The sequence below is a fragment of the Pipra filicauda genome, unplaced genomic scaffold, assembly GCF_003945595.2.
Source record: "Pipra filicauda isolate LSUMZ 115617 unplaced genomic scaffold, ASM394559v2 scaffold33_size4404698_pilon, whole genome shotgun sequence".
Lineage (NCBI taxonomy): Eukaryota > Metazoa > Chordata > Aves > Passeriformes > Pipridae > Pipra > Pipra filicauda.
Window position 1 is genome coordinate 998,607 of NW_024104465.1, and position 12,586 is coordinate 1,011,192.

At 43.3% G+C, this 12,586-nt stretch overlaps 1 protein-coding gene across 2 annotated transcripts in view; it reads right to left on the minus strand.

Moving 5' to 3' along the window:
- The window catches only part of SPPL3 (signal peptide peptidase like 3), a 54,638-nt gene that overhangs the window by 1,608 nt on the left and 40,444 nt on the right, over window positions 1-12,586 (minus strand). For both annotated transcript variants that reach the window (XM_027714308.2, XM_027714309.2), the window contains exons 4-10: window positions 11,995-12,114; window positions 9,341-9,419; window positions 8,514-8,626; window positions 3,779-3,885; window positions 2,637-2,800; window positions 1,450-1,649; window positions 294-403 (exon numbers count right to left, since the gene is read on the minus strand). In XM_027714308.2, the coding sequence (XP_027570109.1) occupies window positions 294-403; window positions 1,450-1,649; window positions 2,637-2,800; window positions 3,779-3,885; window positions 8,514-8,626; window positions 9,341-9,419; window positions 11,995-12,114 (893 nt within the window). The remainder of the gene's footprint in view (window positions 1-293; window positions 404-1,449; window positions 1,650-2,636; window positions 2,801-3,778; window positions 3,886-8,513; window positions 8,627-9,340; window positions 9,420-11,994; window positions 12,115-12,586) is intronic.

Here is a 12,586-nt window from a genome sequence, read left to right on the forward strand (position 1 = left end):
TGGTATTTCATGACAAGCTGGACAAGGACAAACTCACTTATTTAATTAAAACAGCATTTAATACTTTATAATTTAGTGAGTTTGTAATTACTGGTACTTTATGTACCTAAATTATCTTCTATTTCAGGAACTCCTCTCTCAGTAAGAAATGATGAGCAGTGGTCTCTCAGCTCTGGGCCAGAGCTCTCAGGGACACTCATCATCCTCCTGAGAGCTGCTGCCAGTGCAAGGACATTGACCCTGCTGCCAGCTGGCCCAGGGCTTCCTGCTGCCCACGTGCCATCCCCTCTTACCTTTAAATAGGCCATGGTGAGGAGCGGCAATAAAGTGAATGGTACCAAATAGAGCAGGGCAGGCTGGGCTGCCCGGTGAATACGAGAAGCTACTGTTGCAGTTAATAGACCTGCGAGAGAAAAAAGGGACTATAAATATCTCCAGGTTGCATGTGGATGTTCTCAGCATTTCATCCACCATTTTAAATAGGAGGGGAAAAGTCACTTCTCTCTGCTTTGCTCTTCCTGATTGCAACTGAAACAAACCAAACAGTGACAAATTATTCTGTTTGAATATTAGGCTGCGTGGGGCCACCGGCTCTGGTTTTGACTCTCAAGACTAACCCAGGAAGAACTCAAACAAAATGCAACAGAAGGTGAAGGGGGAATTGCACCACACTGAAGTGCTGCTCCAGGGCTGGCACCTCTGGAGACCGTCAGTGTGAGGCCCCGGCCCGAGCAGTGGGGGCTCAGAGGAAGGGCTGCACACACCAGGAATGACTCTCCTGGATACTTGCCCAAAGGGAACACTGGGGGAATGATGGGTGAGAGGAAGGCTATGGGTAGGAAATGAATCTTTCCTTTTCATCCTCAGAAGGACTGCAGGAGGTCAGGATTTGCACACACATGTCCTGAGCTGAGGGAAAAGCCTGTTTTATATTAGGGAACAGAGGGCTGGCTACAGCAAATTATAACCAGCATTCCATTTGTGACTATTGATGATTTTCTGTATGTACTACAACGTATAGAATCTAACTAAGAGATCATTAACAGCAGAATACAAAAATGCAGAAATTATTTAGATGAATTACCTAGATGTAGTATGTACTTTTGAACAGCATAATTAATCTGGAAACTCCCATATTTTTACCATAACCCAAGTATGAGCTACGACACTAGATAGTGAAGCAAAGAGTAAGTGCTAACAAAAACACACTGATAATCTGTTTCATCCTCTAAAATACAACAACAACAAAAAAATCTTAAAAGGAAGATTGTTGAAGGGTTTTTCTCCCTAGACCATGCCAATAAACCCAAAGAGAAGAGGATTAAAAAAGAACATAACCAAACATCCTCTTAAAGCCTCTTTACACTTGCTATCATCTTCTTTTAACCCTACTACAATAATCCCACATCTGCCCACTGGGCAGCTCTCCATATTACACTAATTACTCACCTACAAAATAGCCAATAAGTGTGCAGTGAAAGTAAGAGACCTTCTGCATCCGCCCAGAGATGTTCCCTGGTCCTGGGGCACCGCAGGAGTCACTGTTGGCTTGTTTTTTGTAGTTATCGTAACGCAGGACGAAGCAGAGCAGGAGCCCTGGCATCACAATATCTCCAATCCCCAGCATGGAGAAGTGGCTGCCTGTGGAACTGGAGAGCAACTGGAATTGGGTTCATGCCCAAAACAAAAAGTGACAAGCTCTAGACTCCTCCACTTTGGTTCTGAGCTTCGTTTGGCACATCCCCTCTTTCCCTGGCAAACTTGGACGTAGCAGGAACTAAATGCTGGCTACTGAAGTTTTCCAAAGTGATTTCTCCATCACCTCAGCTCAGCTTTACACAAACCCATTTTGGCAGGGATGATGTGTTACTCCACACCAGTTTCCTTCTCCCAGTAGTGTTTAAGCTGCTTTTGCCCTTAACTCACTCAATGAGACAGATCCATCAGTGCAGTATTTCAGCCCTCTCTCTTCTCAGCTGATGGGAGGGACCAGTTGGCCCTTTTATCTGACTGATTAACACTGACAGATACTGCACCTCCATCCCGTGCACACTGATCTAACACAGGGCAGTACTCTCAGTTTTGACTTCTCAGACCTTTGGCCTCATTCAGACAAAACAGAAAACTATAGTCTTGCCAGATTCCCAGAAAAGAGCCAATTGGGAGGTAGACTAAGAACTACAATTGTCCATTATCTTAAATCCAAGGTATTTTTCAAGAAAATAAAGGCAAATTGAGTTATCACAAAGTTGACAAAGTGAACAATTTTGTTTTTATCACCGCAGACAATGACCTTCTCATCTCTATAATTTCAGCATCCCAACATCTAAAGAAACAGGAGTAAATACACCAACAGAACCCACTGCCTGCTGCTGCTGCACTGAGCTGCCTGCATGTGTCTGGTTACAGACTCGAGCCAGCAAGGAACCCCTGGAGCAGGGAGGTGTGGAATCATCTCCCCCCAGCACAGCTCTTGCCCAGTAAGGTGCCCTTGTTTAGAGCAGTTTCTAATCCTTCCCAATTGCCTGCAATTATTCAGGGAACTAAGATGATAATTTCCAACAGAATTAGTTCTACTAAGTACAGGGAAGGAAAATGTTTCTCATGTAATATAGTAAAAGATCCACTGATTTTACCTTGGGAATACAAGTTTTCCAGGCAGCGACAGACGGGGAACATCCCTGCCCACGTTTGGTCCCAGGTGAAGTTTCCGGGATAACACGTCCAGGGGATTATCAGCTGGTTGTGTGGCCACTTTCACCATAACATTGCTGTTAAAGATGTAGGCAGAGAAAAAGACCTATGGAAGAAGGAAATCATAAATTACAAACTGCAATTCCACAGCAACTCAAAGCTGCATCTATTTTTGCTTTGCTTATTCAAGAAAAGAAAGGTTATTGTCCAAATTTTCCATGCACATATGTTGTACATGATGTTAAAAGGTAAAAGCATTTCAAAAACTCAGATGGAGCTTTTTATGCTATTAATCCTCAAGGATAACTGGAATATACTTTCTGATATCAAGGCATTGATCAGTATCTTGACATCCTTCACAAAGGATCTGTCTTGACTACAAACAGGTGGTGCCGGATGACAGAGGCGGGGAACAGGATACTAAAAACAGGAGAAAGCTGGAGAGCAGAGAAGAGGTGAGCACAGTGCTCACTCCTAAATGGGATGAGGCAGCCCTGGTCTCCAACAGGCTCTTACACTACAGCTCATCCCCCTGGAAAGTGCCTGGCTGCCAGAGCTGTCAGCGGGCGCTGCCCTGGATCAGTGCTCACTGTTAGGCAAAGGTGAAACAAAACCCTTTTTGCTGCTACAAAGTACATTCTGTCATGTTTCTTGTTGAAGTGTGCTAAGATTCTATGCCAACCTTCCTGGCTACAGATCAATTTGCATTCTTGTTTTGCAGATTTCTCTGCTAATCAGAAGCTGGCACATTTTTGTCCTGTGTACGGCTCTGTGTGGACTTGGAAATGCTTGTTCTGATCTTCAGCAGCTTCCAAAATTCCAGGGCCAACCTCCTTTTTTAAATAATATGTGAAAGTTGAAATATTCTAATCATATTTCTGCTTTTGTCAACTAATTAGCAAGGAAATAATTCCGTATCCTGCTGTAGAATTCAACATCTCAGAACGGAGCACTGAAGCCGGTGATCTGGCTTTGCCAGATTTCATCAACTTCATACCAGCACAACTGATGTAAAACTGGCCCAAGGCCTATTACAAATCCAAAGGATAAAAACAGTTTTAGTGAAACCAAACCAAACACTTACCCAAAAGACATCATAAATTAGTAACCCAGAGAGCAGCAAGCAGGAAACCTTCAGGCTCGGCAGCCGAACAAAGGCTATCATTGCAACACACAGGCCCATAGCCAGAGCTACAAAATGCAAGACATCATTAGTTCATTACAAACAGCAAAACAAACAAAAAACCACCACCCCCAAGCCAGTACCTCCCCCCCAAAACCCCGAGGAAGCCTCTGTTTGCACCTGTGCAGCTCTGCATGCACTAGATGACGGTCTGCTATTTCCAGCCAGTGAAATTCTTGTTACCAAGGTTAAGAAAAGTCAAAATACATTCAGTAGCCAACTGCAAATGTGTGCCCATGGAAGCAGAGATCCCTCTGCAGGCACAACCACTCATTCCACTTGGCTTCCACCACCCACCACAAAGAAATGTTCCATGTCCTGTGTCCCAGAGACTCCATCTCCCCTCTACAACCCTGACTACCCACTTAAAAACAGAAGCAACAAAACAACTTTGGATTTTTTGTGCCCCAAACATAAACCTCTACTTTTACATTATTAGGAGGTTTTCTAGTAAATGCCCCAAATAAATAAAATCCTTGACTCTTAATTCAGAAATAGCACGGTGATGTGACATGTTAGAACTTGGTCTGACAAAACCCCCTCGAACCAACCTTCTGCTTGGGCAAGACTGGGCAAGAACACCACGAAACATCATCATTTAGATATCCAGGGATTTCCCAAGAACCTGTGTGAAAGCCTAGCTACTGACAGGGAAAAAAATATGGGTCTTTTCCTAACCCCTCTCCCAAGGGTGAGTTTTCAGCCAGATCAATGAGCTGAATGACACGAGGCAGCTCAGATGTTCATTTTGTTCCCAGGGGAATTCTGTCAGGGTAGAAAGGCAAGATGTTAAACTAAAACAAAAATCCCAGTCTTCACTTCTGTGTAATTTTCTGCTTCTTAAAGCCCAGCCTCAGCTACCAAAGATACTCCACAGCTGGTTACAAGTAAATCCCTACAGAGATACTTATGATAAAAAAAAATTAAAAAAAACCTTAAAAAGCAAATCAGCTTTTATCTGTGATATCAGTCTATTTACAAGGAATAATGGAGCTCAGTTGGGACCAGATTACACTCAATCATGCAGACATTTGTCAACAAAATGTCTTTGTCTAACATGACACGGAATTTGTAAGAAGTTACAATCCCATTTTGGCCAAGTGGAACTGCAGGGAAAGCTGATCCATGACATACATGCCCACCAGTGGGACAGCTGGACTTGGCCAAAGTGTACAAGTTAACCTTTGGATTCTCACACTGTAATTATGGACTGTGAAACCATCTCACACTTGCATTTCACCTGACAGCTGGGGAGTCCTTCCATAAAAACCACTAAGGAAACATCCATATGGATTCAAGGGGAAAATGTGTCCCCAGTCCCCTGCCATCCTGGCTGCCTGCAGTGCCAGGGGCTGCATCCCAGCACCTCTGCCAAACCCACCTGATCTGAGAGCTGACACAACACCCACTGTCAGAGCTGCCAGTTTTAATGGAGGAGTGGGACTACTCAGATAAAAACATACCCTAAATCACACTGCACAACTGAAACCAGCTACAAAATGTAAGCAAGTTACCGAGGTTTAAAGAATTTGACACAGCAAAGCAGCAAGAAAAAGAACTGCATTCAGTAATTCAATATAGCCCTCAGTTACAGACTTCCTCTGGCAGAAGAGCAAATACAAGGGTACAGTCTGTCTTAAATCAAAGAGGTTTCTCTAAAGCCAATGTTAATAATAGCTCAAGCAAGCCTGTATTTAGGAGAGGATTTCCAGGTTATAATTAACCAGAAGTTGAAATATTTTAACCAGTGAGAAGTTTTATCTATTGTTCACACACTCCATTTCTCTGTCACTGAAATGAACACAAGCATAAGGCACTTTCATCAAACTACGCAAATACTGGGTAGAAAAGGAGAAGGAAAAAAATCCTTCAGCTGACAGTGAAATACACATTGTAATAATTACACAGTTTTGCAACAGCTTTAGGAAATACTGGTAAGGCTAAAAAACAAGGGAAGCAAGAATGCCTGGGAGCAAGTGTGAGGAATATGGGCCAAAGAGCAGTCAAACCACCGACGGGCTTCTCTAAATGGAGGCCAGCTCCCTTTGCCAATGGAAGAGTCCAGAAATCATGAGAGAAACAAAGTCCTGTCCAAGCTGGTGTTGACAAACAAATAAGGTAGATCCTCACTGAAATATGTTCCAAATCATTAAAAAAAAAAATAGAAGCAAAGAGGAGAGAAAGAAGAGAAAAAGAGGTAGAGTGGCCACACAAACGGCAGCCCTGGTTTGGAAGTGCTGGGCATTGGCTTAAGAAAGCTGAGTAAGAAAGAACTAACTGAAGAGTTAACATTCAATTAACAAAACTAATTAAATCCAGAGTCCCTGCAAGCACACTCCTTATGGAACAGGGATATTCTGAGGATTAAGAATATTCTTGCATATGTGATTAGACTCTGGCAGCTCCCCTGCCCTCCTGCACCCAGAGCAATGACAGCCCCAGATGCTGCTGGTGTGGGGTCTGGTTTACAAAGCACAATGTGAGCTGGGGAGGATTTAACTTCCCCCACAGGCCACAGCTGACCTTTGAAAGACACAGGTACTGAGGTTCTGATCTGACCAAAGTGTATTTTAAAGGGAGGGAATAAGAACACAGGCCCTGGATCTGTCCATTGACGCAGCAGTTCCCGGGGTATCTGTGCCTGTGCAGTTCACTCTGTAACTGCAGACATTCCATCCATCTACAGCATTCCCACTGTGCATCTCCAGCTCTGTCCACTACAGAGGAAAGCCTTTACCCAGGCTTTACCAGGGGATTCTGTCATCAAACAACCTGCTCTGAGAAACGAGCATTTCAAGACCTATAAATGTGCATCATCACATGCCAGAACAACCTCCGAGACAACCTCTGCTCACTCTACCCTGTAACACATCCCTGCCCCAGAAGCCATTCAACCGACGGCCTTAGGGACAGGAGTGCTGCACTTGGATATGAGTGCTGACTGCCCACAGGGACAGGAGTCACTGGGGTCTGCATTACTGGGTCACAGCAGAGCAGAGGTAAAGGCAGAGGTGACAGGATCCCACAGCCCAAGGAGTAAAGCTGCAGACTCTGTTTCCCTGACAAAGGCCAATAAATGCTGTTCCCTGTTCAATGTCACTGGCAAACACTGATTTAATTGGATTTGAACAAATGACAGGAGGATCACCTATATAGTTCAAGCTGCCTTCATACAAATTACATAAAATACTTCAAAGCGAGGCAGCAGCAACACAATTCAGTAAATCATAATCAACCTCCAAGAGAAATAAAAGCCAGGAATCACTGCACCAGCAGCTCAGAGCTCTGCAGATGAATTACCTCGAAGCCCACAATGTCAGACTGAAGCACTCACAAAAATAACTATTTTTAACTAAATGCTTTTGGTGATATCTCAGTGTAGACAACTCTTCAGACTCTGCCAAAATCCACACTTGACATTCCATTTGGCTTTGCAGCTACTGCAGATCAAAAGTCACTCTTGATTTCATGGTGGCCCACTCTGCTTATCACAAAACAAACTTGGTCTGCGTTTTTCTCATTTAGTAATCTGGTACTTTAAAAGGTATTTCCCTTTCATACAACAGGTGGGACTTTTAAAGCAGCAAAAAGCATGAATGAAGCACAGTGCCTTTGTACGAAAGAAAGAATGAAGGTGCAAGGAGAGGCTTCCGTGCTAAGGACTTGCCTCTGCTGCTGCCTCGTTTAGGAGGGGCTGGAAGCTGATGGGATGAATGTTTTCTATTGTGATGAACAATTGCAAGGGCAGGTGATGTTGTTCCAGCAATTTTTCTTCAAGCAATCACAACCTCGGGGTGCCATTACAGGATGTCCTAAGCCAGTTTCGCAGAGGTGCTGCTCCTGCCGACCCCTTCCTGCCTTTGCCATCATATCCACACCATCCCCTCAGATCCCAGCATGCTGCCACGTACCTTTTGCCAAATTTAGCACATACCTGACTGCACAATAATCCAATTCATCTCACTCAGCAGCAGAAAAACAGCCTGGCAAAACCCGAGCACGCTGCCATTGTAGTGAGCTCAATCAGCTCACCATGTGATTGAGTGAGTGCCAGAGCCAGCACAAGAGATTTGGAAGGCAGGAGGGAAGGAGGAAAGCTCCTTTTCGGAACAGTAAGCTGGGAATTCAGTTGAACCAGCATGAAAAAACCCCAATAACTCACACCTCCAAGCCAACTGGCCGCCTGCCACCTGCACCATCTCACCACCCATGGCAAGCAGCACAAAGATCAAAGACAAGCAGCTCCTGTGAGCTGCCTCACAACAAATGATTTGATCATCTGAACCAATAAACAACAAGATGCACAGCAAAAATGAACCAGATTGCTAAGATTAAGCCATGAACCACAAACAACCACTGTCTCCACACTTCTTTAACTCAATCTGGCGATTCACCCCACACCACACAGGGGTGGAATATGTTTCATGAGTGTTCTGGCACTTCCTTGGAAGCTTTTACAAACCAGAAAAACAGGTGTCCCAAGCACTCCCCTGGCATGTTCCTGGCTGTTTTCAGGGACTCTGCTCCACAACTCAGCAAGCCATTAATATCAGCAAATTTCAACCATCATCACCAGTGACTGATGTGTCAGAACAGGCACAAACCAGCAGTAAAGCCCCTTAATTCCCATACTCACCATCCATAAGGAGCCAGTGGCCAGTCAGGACCCAGATAAGGACAAGCATCACAGACAGAGAAAACGAGAGCAACTCAGCAGCAGTGAAACGCCCACAGCAGCCAAAGGAAATCCTGGGAACAACACAAACATCAGCCAGAGGGCTTTGTGTTTCCATTTAAAGAGCAGAAAATGGACACTTGGAACAAGGCTCAACTGCTGATGAAAGATGCCAAGAACAACTGAAGGGAAGTTCCTTTGCCACAAGTAGGTACCAAAACAGCAACAAAATAAAAGCTTTCCTCACATTCAAACAGTGTGTATAAAGCATGAACTGCAGAGATGGAAAAAGCCCTGTAAATCTTGGCACCTCTCTTGAAATTGTAACCATGCTATTTCCCTAGCACCACCTAAGATAGTGCTTTTAGCAACATGAACTCCAGCCACAAGGTTAAAAAATAAAATTAGTTTCAAAACAACTGTAATTTTCACTGATGTAACTACAGTCCCCAGAAGAGGCAGCATTAAAATCCAGAGCCCGGTGTTAACGAACATTAAAATCCAATACCCAAATCCCAAACTCTGAAATCTCAGCCAAAATAAGCCAAACTTACTAAAAACCACTGTTGGGAAATCGAGTCCCCTGCAATGGTATCACATTTCCCAGGCTGGCAAGGGCCAGTGACTTGCAGAAATCGTGCTTCCTACTTTCAAAGTGGAAGCACGGTGTTGGCACAAAAACCAGGCACAAACAACAGCCCTGAAGTTAATGCTCATTAGAGAATTCTCTTTAAAAGAAAGAAATACAACACACAAGAAGAGGAGCAAAGGATTGCTCAGGTCCTTACTTGTTCTGAGGTGAGCAAGGCCGTGTTAAGTACTGGCACATCGGGAGCAGAAGGAAAGCAAAAGCTATTGTTGCAAGGACTACAAAAAGAAGAAGAGGTAATGTTAGGACATTCAGATCTGATTTCTACAGTACACAAACAGGCTTCTCCAAGTGGAAAAAGCTCTTGCAACAATGTCCTATTATCATATGCTCAGTGTTATTACAGCAAGAGCAGCTCAAGGCTCTGAGGTTTTCTGCAGAACAGTGGCTTTCAGACTTCAATGAAATGAAAGCTCTCAAAGGAATTCAATGCCCCATCCCCAAACCTTAAAAAAAGTCTTGAATCTATTCATGATCGTGTCAGCAAGAAAAACAGTTTTCACATATTCTGGGAGTCGGAAAAAATCTTACTACAAACTGGTTGTGAGACTCTTTGAAAATTCTTTAACATTCAACACAGACTAAGAGCATAATAAAGGATTTTTTCCCACTTTTTAACTCAGATAGTAATTTTTTCCCCCATCTCACTCAAACCTTTTTATTCATTACTGAAACACAGTACAACTTCAAATAAGTTATAGCCAGTAGCTGGCAACTTCACTTTTTTAAAACACAAAGTGCTTTAAGGTTTTGAAACCAGGACGATAAAAAGACATAAATATCCAAACAGACTATTTCCATAAACATTTTCTTTTTCAGGCAGCATACTTATCCCACCCACACATTTGTAAAAGCATTTAGGAACTGCTGGTATTTATAATCATTTTTCCTTCCATTTTTTTTTTAAAGGGCTGTTTAAAAGGCTGGAGCTCGAGGGCGTGGAGACACAGACATGTCAGCAGCACATCCCAAACTGCTGCAGCAAGAACACACTGACATGAAAATGGAAGGCACTTGAAACCTTCTGCATCCTTCAGATCAGATCTTTGTGCTGTCCTCTACTTATTCCTTTAAAAATTTGGGATGGCTGCTGCTGGTTTTTAAAGGGGATTTTTTTTCTCTTCTCAATGAAGATGAAGAGTCAAACACTCTCTTCAGAACACAGTTTCAGCCAACTGGAAAAAGGAATTGGTTTGGTCAAACCACATCTTTCCTTTCGGGTGGGAGGAAGGTTAAAAACAAAACAAAACAAAAAAAAAAGGAGAGATCAAATAATCTAAAAAGAAAATTTAAGAAGTGTCTGCATGCAAACAGCACCAGGAAAACTCACAGTTCTGTCAGTATTTCTGAGAGGGGGACAAAAAGCAGAATGGGCAGGGCAAGAATGAAGAGTGTGGCAACGCTGCACACGCTGACACAGCACAACCTCAGCTTCAGGGGACAGAGGGACCAAGTCCAAGACCAGTCCCAGGTTCCCAACTCCAGCAGGGTCCCCATCCTGCTGAACAGCCTCTAAGGACACTTTGCATTTCAGAGGTTCTGGGCGTAACAACACTCTCTGATGCAAGCCCAGGGAAAAGCACAAAAGTACCATAAAACCAGGTTCAAGAACAAAGTTACCCAGGAGCACTGATCCCCAATCCTCTGAACCTGCAACAAGCCCCAACTGATCCTGCAGTTACACACACAAATGTTACAAATGTCAAGGTCATTCGGGAAATAAATGGACCAAGAACCCTGACCGAATTTATCTTTTGACATAAATCTTCCCTTATAATATCTTGTATACTTGTGTGTAAATTCCCCTAATATCTAGCATGTACTAGAATTAATCTGAAGTATTTTTTTTAATAGGAAAGAAGATGTGTGTCATAGGTCAAAGTTATAAAAGCAGAATTCAACAGGCCTCTACAGGGGGTACAATTAGTCTCAAGACTAGAGATTCAGATTTCACCCATTAACATCAGCCCTGTTTAGGAGGCTGGAGAGGATGCACAGCTCAGGAGTTCAATCATGAGGGAAAAGCCTGCAATGAAAATATGTGAAGTGGGAGAGGATGAAAGGTATTTGGGGGTTTAAAAAGCTTCATGGGCTCAGTATGTGGACTGAGTACAATTTTTAGAAGCTGCTGCATCTCTGGGGCAGTAGGAAGAATCTTGCTACTATCAACAGTAGCTGGTCTCTTGAAAAATTGCAAAAAGATCAAAAGGCCAAAATTTTTCAGAAAGCAAAGCCCTGGTATTTATTTAAATGACAAAATGTAACCAGTAAACACGAGTGGAGGATTTGCAATTTTTTCGCAGATAACAGTTTCAATTTTGTTCTAAATTCAAGCAGTGCAAAAGACTAACACTCAAATGCTCATGAGACCACAAGTACTCTTGAAACAGAAAAACTGCACGAAAGCAAAATTAAACTAGGAAAAGAAGTCTCTGGGCAGGATCCCCAGAGTTATTTCCCATAAAGTATCTGAATTATGAAATACCACATACAGTTCTGAGCACCAATTTATAAACAAGTGAACTTCATGCAAAATAATACATCTGGCATCTTTAAAGCTCTGGCAATTTATAGTTCAGAAGGTTTAGCAAATCTCTAAGTGGAAAATACTTCTCAAATAATACTTATCACTTTATTTATAGCTACAGAGACATGGAAATACAACTGTGAAATCTGATGATTCTTTTTTTAATGTACTGTGGCAAGTATTACAATTCTTATCAACAAAATGTAATGACATCAGTACTTTCTGCTCTATTCCAATTCTTAGAGAGAAAAAAAAACCTTAGTCACCTGCTGTGCATATTGTAAAGACAACTTGAACTGAGTCAAAGAAGAAGAACATGACTAGGAGAGACACGGACGCTCCGATGGGCAGGAACAGCGCCTGGGTGGAATCAATGGTTTGAATACCTGCAGGAGAGAGAAGGGACACTTAACTCTCACACACACTCCCAGCTGGCCCTCAGCAGCACCAGGGAGGGCTCTGACAGCACGTTCCACTGCACCCCGGGATCCTGGAGCTCTGTCACAGCCAGGCCCAGGTGTCTGTGCAGACACGCCCCGGCCGGGCGAGCACAGCAACAGCCCTGCTCTGTAGAACCCAAGGGCTGGAAGAAAATGTAGGAATTTTCACTTGTGCCACAGAGAGAATGAATAACAAGTTATGAAAATTAACATTACTTAGGGATTAGGACATAGCAGTTATATGTTTGCTTCACTTTACACTGAGACACAGAAATGTGTAGGGCAGAGCACAGGAAAGGTTTATTGAACCCCTCAGCAGGAGGGGAAGAGCCTGACCAGTGTCAGGCTGTCCCAGCTCATGCAAAGGGTGCCACAGCTTCAAATTCCACCTGGGTGAAGGCCACCAGGCACTTAAATT